The sequence below is a fragment of the Aegilops tauschii genome, chromosome 5, assembly GCF_002575655.3.
Source record: "Aegilops tauschii subsp. strangulata cultivar AL8/78 chromosome 5, Aet v6.0, whole genome shotgun sequence".
NCBI classification, from domain to species: domain Eukaryota; kingdom Viridiplantae; phylum Streptophyta; class Magnoliopsida; order Poales; family Poaceae; genus Aegilops; species Aegilops tauschii.
This window is the reverse complement of record NC_053039.3, coordinates 114,230,085-114,239,097: the sequence shown is the minus strand read 5'-3', so window position 1 is coordinate 114,239,097 and position 9,013 is coordinate 114,230,085. Positions and strand designations below refer to the sequence as shown.

General features: G+C 53.6%; 1 protein-coding gene across 1 annotated transcript; it reads left to right on the top strand.

Moving 5' to 3' along the window:
* Positions 1–226: 226 nt before the first annotated feature.
* LOC141022607 (uncharacterized) lies at positions 227–8,665 on the top strand. The gene is made up of 8 exons (XM_073498872.1): positions 227–1,114; positions 1,207–1,534; positions 1,688–1,959; positions 2,061–2,123; positions 2,230–2,529; positions 2,751–3,091; positions 3,207–4,584; positions 8,570–8,665. Exons 1-8 carry the CDS (start codon positions 227–229, stop codon positions 8,663–8,665), a joined length of 3,666 nt encoding a protein of 1,221 aa, XP_073354973.1.
* Positions 8,666–9,013: the final 348 nt, after the last annotated feature.

The following is a 9,013-nucleotide window of genomic DNA, read 5'->3' as shown; positions in this document are numbered from 1 at the left end:
TCTACATGGTATCTATCGCAAGTCGATCTTCCAGCTTTCGCTAACCCTAGCCGCCGCCTCGGGCCGCCGCGACTTCCCGCCGCCGCCCCAAGCCGCCGCCACCACCCCTCCTCCCCGCGCGCGCCACCTCCCCACCGCGCGCCTCCCTGCCGCGCTGCCTGCCTCCCGCCGTCGCGCCGCCTCTCCTTAGCCGCGCCGCCGCCTCCCTCCCCACGATCTCATCGCCATGTCTTCCAACGCCTCCACCTACTCCAACCCCTTCGCCGTCGACCCTACCGAGATCCGCGACATCAACGTCCATGCACGCGTCTCCGTGACCCTCGACGCCTCCAACTCCACGTACTTCGCGTGGAAGACGTACTTTACGCTGCTCTTCCGCGAGAACAATCTCGTGGATCACGTGGATGGCACCGTGAACTCCCGCACCATGGTGGCCGACGCCGAGTGGACCGCGATCGACGCCACGATCATCCGGTGGTTCTTCACCACCATCTCCAAGGACTTGTTCCACACGGTCGTGAGTGCCGGCGACGATGCCCGCGCTCTGTGGGTCAAGCTGAACGGCCTCTTTACCGACAACCAGCTTCAACGCCGCGTTTTTTTGCAGCAGGAATTTTTTGATTGTCACCAGGATGAACAGTCTATTGATGACTACCGCCGCCGCCTGAAGACGTTGGCGGACGAGCTCCGTGACATTGGAGCCAAGGTGGACGACGACCTCCTCCTCAGCACGCTCACCGCCGGCCTCAACGAGGATTTCGGCAACGCCGCCTCTAACCTCACCTTGATGCCGGAGCCCTCTTTCCCCAAGTTTGTGGCGTACTTGAGGTTGGAGGAGCGCCGGATGAAGGGGGTCAAGAAGCATGTGCAGCACCACGCCCTCGCCGCCGGCACCTCCCGCGGCGCCCCTCCACCGACCGCCCCACCCGCGCCGCGCCAGCAGCCGCCGCCACCAGCTCCTCCGGGGAGTCCCCCTCCCGCCCGCGCCTCCCGCCCTTTCCGCTGCCCCCCAGCAGCCGGGTGGCGGGCGCCGCGGCAACCGCCGCGGGGGCGGCCGCAAGCAGCAACAGGCGCCGGGGGGGCGTCATCCGCAGCAGGTGACTCCCCCATGGACGTACGGCACCAACCCGTGGACCGGCGTCGTCCACGCCGGTCCCTCGGGCTCCGGCTCCGGGCATCATTGGGCCCCGCCCGGCGGGTCACCAGGCCCTCTTCGCCGCGTCGCACGCCGCTCCCTACAACGGCTATGGTACCGCGCCCCCGCCGACGCCTGCCTATGGGTCCGCGCCGGCCTATGGCGCCGCCTCCGCGCCGGCCTATGGGACCGCGCCCTCCTACGGCGCTGCCGCTGCTCCGGCCTTCGGGGCTGCTCCCGCGCCGGCCTACGGAGGGTTCTACCCTCCTCAGGCGCCGCCGCCGTGGGACCCGGCCTTGCTCACCGCACTGCACTCCGCCCCGTCACCGAGCTCCTATGGTGGCGGTGGTGACTGGTACATGGACTCGGGCGCCACTGCTCACATGACTGCTCATCCCGGTAACCTCACATCTGCCACTCCCGTTCATACTCCCACCCGTATCACCGTTGGTAACGGTTCCTCCCTACCCATTACTCACGTCGGTCATATGTCTTTTCCTTCTACTTCTACCCCTGTGCATATGTCTAATGTTCTTGTGTCTCCTGACTTAGTCACTAATCTTGTTTCCGTTCGTCGCCTTACTCGTGAGAATCCTATAACTGTTGAATTTGACGATATCGGTTTTTCTATGAAGGACGCCCGTACACGGATGGTGCTCCACCGATGTGATAGCCGGACGAGCTTTATCCAGTGCATCCCTCTGGCGCCACCACCACCCGTCGCCCCGCCGCCTTCGCCGCCAGTGTCGATCTTTGGCATGCCCGTCTCGGTCATCCCAACTCCACCGCTATGCGTCAGATTCTTCAACGTTTTTCTTTCTCATGTAATAAAGTCGACGATCACTCTTGTGGGGCTTGCCGTCTTGGCAAGCACGTTCGTCTTCCCTTTAGCGAGTCTACAAACATTTCCACCTTTCCGTTTCAGTTGTTGCATAGTGATGTTTGGACGTCCCCGGTTGCTAGCAACACGGGCTATTTATATTATCTGGTGATATTGGATGATTTTACTCATTATGTGTGGCCCTTCCCTCTCCGTCGCAAGTCCGACACTCTTGCCACACTCACCGCTTTTTTATTCATATGCCACCACACAGTTCGGTCGTCCTATTCTCGCCTTGCAAACTGACAACGGCAAGGAGTTTGACAACGTCGCCGTCCGCAATTTACTTGCGTCCCACGGCACCATCTTTCGCCTCACCTGCCCCTACACGTCTCAGCAGAATGGTCGCGCCGAGCGCGTCCTTCGCACGCTTAACGACTGTGTCCGCACGTTGCTCTTCCACTCCTACGTGCCCCTCGGTTCTGGCCGGACGCGCTCGCGACCGCCAACCTCCTCATTAACATTCGCCCTTGTCGTTCCCGCTGGAACTACACCCCTCACCAGCTCCTCTTCGGTACAGTTCCATCTTATGATGGTCTTCGCATTTTCGGGTGTCTCTGTTATCCTAGCACCGCATCCACTGCTCCTCACAAACTCGCGCCCCGGTCCCTTCCTTGCATCTTCCTTGGCTATCCTCCCAACACCAAAGGTTACCGGTGCTATGATCCAGTCTCCCACCGCGTTTTCACTTCGCGGCATGTGTACTTTGATGAGCTCGTGTTCCCGTTTCAGCAGGTACCGTCACCTTCGGAGTCTCCTGCGGCGCGGTTCGCACCTACCTCCACCTTTGGCGGACCGCCCAGCCGTGCCCCGGGTCCGGCTCTGCCCGCGCTCCCCGCGCCGGCGGCCCCTGTCGCGGCCCCTGCCGCGGCCCCCGACGCAGCGGCCTCCTCGGCCGCCCCCGCGGCCCCCGTCGCCGTGGCCCCCTCGGCCGGCCCCGCCGTGGCCCCCGCCGTGGCCCCCGTCGCCGCGGCTCCCTTGGCGGCTCCCGTCGCCACGGCTGCACCCCTCACCGGTGTGGTCACTCGGGCTCGGACTGGGACCCTGCGTCCCAGCACGCGCTACCCGTCGGACGAGTACGCATGCGCGGCTTCTACCTCGACGCCGTCACCGCTCCCCACCTCCGCTCGCGCGGCCCTTCGGGATCCGAACTGGCTAGCTGCGATGCGTGAGGAGTTTGACGCCCTGCAGCGCAACCGTACGTGGCAGCTTGTCCCGCGGCCACCCCCGTGCCAATGTCATCACTGGCAAGTGGGTCTTCCGCCACAAGACTCGTCCCGATGGTTCTCTCGAGCGCTACAAGGCGCGTTGGGTGGTGCGCGGTTTTCGCCAGCGCGCCGGCGTGGACTTCACCGACACCTTCGCCCCGGTTGTTAAACCGGGCACGATTCGCGCCGTTCTCCAGCTTGCTGTTTCTCGTGCTTGGCCTGTCCACCAGCTCGATGTGTCTAATGCTTTCTTGCATGGCCATCTCGACGAGCAGGTGTTCTGTCAGCAGCCGACTGGTTTCGTCGACACCGACTATCCGGACCACGTGTGCTTGCTCTCCCGTTCTCTCTACAGGTTGAAGCAGGCACCTCGGGCCTGGTACCAGCGGATCGCGGCCTTCCTCCAGCAACAGGGGTTCCGGTCCACACGGTCCGATGCCTCCCTGTTTGTCTACCACCAGGGCCACGCTACCGCCTACCTCCTCCTGTACGTCGACGACATCATCCTGACTGCGTCCTCGCCAGCGCTTCTTCAGCAGATCACAACTCGCCTCGGCACCGAGTTCGCCCTCAAGGACTTGGGGGCTCTCCACTACTTCCTCGGCATCGAGGTAGTGCGCCGGGCTACTGGCTTCTTTCTGCACCAGCAGAAGTACGCCTACGAGCTTCTGGAGCGCGCGGGCATGCTTAATTGCAAGCCTGCTTCCACGCCTGTCGATACGAAGGCTAAGGGGTCCGCCGTCGAGGGCTCTCCGGCGTCCGACGCTCCCTTCTACCGCTCCATCGTCGGTGCGCTTCAGTACCTCACACTGACGCGTCCGGACATTCAGTATGCTGTCCAGCAGGTGTGCCTTCACATGCATGCTCCTCGTGACACCCATTGGGCTCTCGTGAAACGTATACTTCGGTACATACGTGGCACCACAGCCATGGGTCTCACCCTGACGGCCTCGCCCGACACCAGCCTTGTCGCCTACTCCGACGCCGACTGGGCTGGGTGTCCCGACACTCGACACTCTACTTCCGGCTACTGCGTCTACCTTGGGCCCTCTCTGATTTCGTGGTCGTCTAAACGACAACCCACGGTCTCACGATCGAGCGCCGAGGCCGAGTATCAGGCCGTGGCCAACGCCGTCACGGAGTGTTCCTGGCTACGACAGCTACTCCAGGAGTTGCTATGTGAGGTCCCCAAGGCGACGCTCGTCTACTGTGATAACGTCTCCGCGGTGTACCTCACTGCCAACCCTGTCCATCACCGACGGACGAAGCACATCGAGCTCGACATCCACTTCGTCCGGGAGCACGTCGCCCTTGGTCGTGTTCGTGTTCTACATGTGCCCACCGATCAGCAGTTCGCCGATGTGATGACGAAGGGACTACCCACCTTGACTTTCGAGGGTTTTCGGTCCAGTCTTTGCGTAACCGGCGACGCTTCGACTGCGGGGGGGTGTTGAACATGTGTACATGTACGTAGGTCTGGGTTCTGTATGCAGTACCTGTAGTATCTGTCTCCCTCTGTATGTACGTGTATCTTAGGAGACAAGATACCGGTCGCACCCCTTGTACCTATATATATGTGCCTAGTGCACCATCAATCAATTATCGATGCACCAAATCATTCTCTACATGGAGGATTGCCGCGGGAATGCGGAGTGGAGCTCGGCGAGGGGAGGGAAGGTGGAGAGGAGCGAGGCGAAGCGAGGGAAGGTGGGGAGGGAGAAGAGCGGAGCGCGGCGGCAAGCCGAAGCAGACCACGATGGCGGCGAGAGGGGGAGCCGGTGAGCACGTCGCCAGAGCGAGAGGGGAAGACGGCGAGCGTCGCAAGAGACAGGAGAGCGTGTCGAGCGTTCTGTCCGAACGGAGAGATGGGCTGCGGGTTGAGAAAGAAATGATTGGAGGACTTTTTTGTAAAAGAACCAGTTGCGACAGATATTTCGGGACGGAGGGAGTATAAAACTGGGAAGCGGACAAGGTTAGGAAATTTTCTTGAGCAAAAACAAAAGGCAGTGGAAATTTCTTGTGTGGACACCCAAGACTATTTGGTAGGAGGTCAGACTCAGCTTCGAGGAACATGACATCGCCATTCACATTTGTAAGAAGATTGTAATATGCTTCTCCGAAGAGAAGATTGTACTCCAGGTCTCCATGCACCAGGGGAGAAGAAGCAAATGTGGCACCATTTTCAGCTACCTCGGTCGATCAGAATTAGTTAAAAGACTAATTCATTCATTGGTGAAACCAAAAGGCAAATTGAGTTAAACAAGACAGTGATTCGGTAACTGAGCTGTTGTGCCGAGTGAAGTTTCTAGGAATGTGAAAGAAAAGAACAAATTGCACAAAGAAGAACTGAAGATCGGTCACTGTCAAAAGGAGAGAATTTCAACATCAACAGACAGGAAAGAATAGAAGTGTGCAGATTCATTGCCTCATATCACGGCATCATCAGTCACCAATCATCTACCTCAACCAGTAAACACCATCCAAAAAGGAAAAGGCATCAGTGACCGAATGACAAAAGGCAAATTAAGCTGAAGGGGACGGTGCATCGAGCATGCGATTTCTTTGAGGTTACCTCCGGAAGCACGATCCGTCAACAGAGCCGCGGAAGAAAGATCTTCACACGGATACGATGTATCTTCAAGATAAGGGATCCTCGAAGAAAGGAGATCATCTAGTTGCGATTGCCCAGCCAGTTAAACATCAGGGGATCCCCGCGACAAAAATAATAAGAAGAGGCGGGATGAACGCGGCACGAATTGCTGGCGTTGTAGCAGCAGAAGTTTGCCGCATGCAGTAGATGTACAGCCAGTGGTAGCGGGATAGGAGAGAGGAGCAACGGAAACGGCACAAGGCAGCGGGACGGCGTAGGTTGCCATCCGCCGTCGTCGGAGAAGTTCGCCGGAGAGAGAGGGGGAAGAAGATAATTGGGCTGTTGGGCTAACTATACTGGGCCTTCCCTAAAGAAACTAATACCGGCGGAAAATGCCAATGGAGACCGGGGGTCCATGGAGCTCGTTTTCAAAATATAATTTTTTTTCGGGGGTTCAAAATATAATTTTCTACAGCGTGAAAAAATTTGAGCTGTTCTTTTGTGAATATACATACATACGCATGTATACTACATTGTGCAAAATTTAATACTAACATCATACTTTCACACATGGCGTACAAGAAAAGAGAAATACCTATTTCCAAAATGGGCTGGCTTTTTTTGTCATTGGGCTGGAAATTTTCTGTACAGCCTACAAATCACAATATTTTCAAACGATTTTTCACATGCTTGTGGTTAGTCTTGGCCATGGGCAGCCCGGCCCGGCCCGAAAAAGCCCGACCCAACCTTGCCCACGGGCCGGGCCTGGCCTGGGCCTCGATTTTGAGCCCGGTGGCCGGGCCCGGGCCCGTCATTTTAGCCATTTAAGGAATAGGCCCAGCCCATGGCCCGAGGCCCGACGGGCTTTTAGTGTGATGGGTCGGGCTCAGGCTCGATTTTTAGGCCCGACGCCCGGGCCGGGCCGGGCTCAGGCCTGGGTTTTTTGCGTCGGGCTTTGGTTGGCCCGGCCCAAAGCCCGGCCCGGCCCGACAGATGCCAGGTATACTCATGGTGAATGCATATAAGTCTTCAAGGAATTTTTTTTATTTTTTTTCAAACTTTCAAATATGATTTTCTATTTTTTTCAAAAAAGGGCTCCAAGGAGCTCGGGTCTTACTAACAAACTAGGGAATCGGACTCTGCATCCCCTTGGGCTGCTCCATTTCTGACCCATTAGCAATCAACTATTTCAATCATCAGCCATGGAAATCGATCCAACTCCGTCAAAATCATCAGTTAAGGTGTACCCCCTTGCAAAGGTGCTAGGTCACTCCCACTTTCTTTCTCTCGCGGTGACAAGTGGAAGTGATGCACTCACTTGTCGTAATCTGGGAGTTTTGCGTTTTTCTTCTAGAGTTTTCAAAATGTTTTATCTTTGCATCCAAATCACGAACCTTTTTAGCTTGTGTTTCTCACATCGAGATCTTTGAAACTGGATTTCAGACAGATTAAAGAAAAGATGACAAATGAAAAAATGGGAACCGGAAAGAACCAAAACCCAAAAAAAGGAGGGAAATCGGAAGCACGACTATGCTTCACACGGAAGCGCATTTTTGTGTTTTACTTTTCTTGAGAAGCACAGATTGTACTTGCATAGGTATGCTTTTCACTTTCGAGAAATCAAAGGTTGTGCTTCACGCAGTGCATAACTGTGCTTTTCATTTTATGGGAAGCACATGTTGTGCTTCATGCGGTGCACAACTGTGTTTTTCACTTTTCAGGAAGCATATGTTGTGCTTCACGTGGTGCACAACTGTCCTTTTCACTTTTCAGAAATCACATGTTTGTGCTTTCACACAATGCATACCGTGTTTTCACTTCTCGGGAAGCACAAGTTGCACTTCACAATTGTGCTTCACGCGAAAAAACCCCGAAAAAATTGAATTTTTTTTCTTAGGATACTAGAAAAAACAAAGCAAAATCCAAAAAAACAAGAAACATGTGTAGAAGACAAAAATACATGCTCTCGCAGGTCCAACGCGCAACACATGGCAACGACTAGATGCACCACTTGACAGCTGCATGTGCGTCCTCAAGCGTTTGTTGCGTCCCGAGCGCAAGGGGTACCCTTTGGATAGTTGCTTCCCTCTGCTTCACATGCGGGGTTTCTATGTGACGCATCATGTTGTATACAGCTTGATCCCGGTGCACTGTAGTGGCTTAATAAAAAGGGTACCGTAGCGGCTCGATTCAGGGCAATATAGCGAGTTGGTTCGGGTACTATAACGACCTGGTGACTGTAGCAACTGGTTTTTTAGTTCATTTATTTGATTTCAAACATCTAAAAAATAATGTTTTTTAAATATGAATACATTTTTTTTAATTCAGAGCAGTTTTTTTAATTGGAACATATTTTAAAAAAACGGATATTTGTAGAAAAATCCAAATATTTTTTCTGGAAATGTAAAAAAAATGGATAGGTGAACTTTTTTAATTGGTGAATAAAATTTAAGAAACAGGAATATTTTTTGAAATTCTGAACAATTTTTTAAAGACGAACGTTTTTTTAATTTGAGAACAAATTCTGAAAACGAGAACATTGTCTGAAATTTTAAACAATTTTTTGAAACACAAAACATTTCCTAGACATTTATTTAAAACATGAACGTTTCTCAAAAAACTAGAACATTGAGGGGGATATAGTCTCGTACAAACTAATTGGCTGCATTTACTGAATCTGCAATAGCAGTTAACAAAGAATTATTCTGCATTTACTCAAAATCTCCTATGACAGTGGTCCATATACAATTGTGCAGGTTCATGTACACGATCCTATGAAACTAGTAGGCTTCGTCGGCGAGAGAGCTGCAAAAACCCAAGAAAGATGGAAGATAAAGGACGCTGAACAGTAATCCTATCCTATATATCTAAATAGTTTATCCCCACTAACTCTGATTCTCTTGACATGCAGCCCTCTAAATCACCAAATAAGCCACGTCATCATCCACTAACAATATTTTGTAGCACATGCATACCGAGAGTGGACGTTTGGCTCCCGGGAGCCATGGAGGCCTTTTTTTGAAAACAAATCAAAATTCAAACTTTTCGGTTTCAAAAAAATCTGAAAAAAATTGTGCAAGTAAACAAGTATGTTATGTCTATGTGTGTAAAATTTTAGAATGAAAAACGTTGAAATGTGACCTGTACAAAAAAAGACAAATTCATGGCCTGGGAGGATGAATAGTATCATGTGTTAAAAA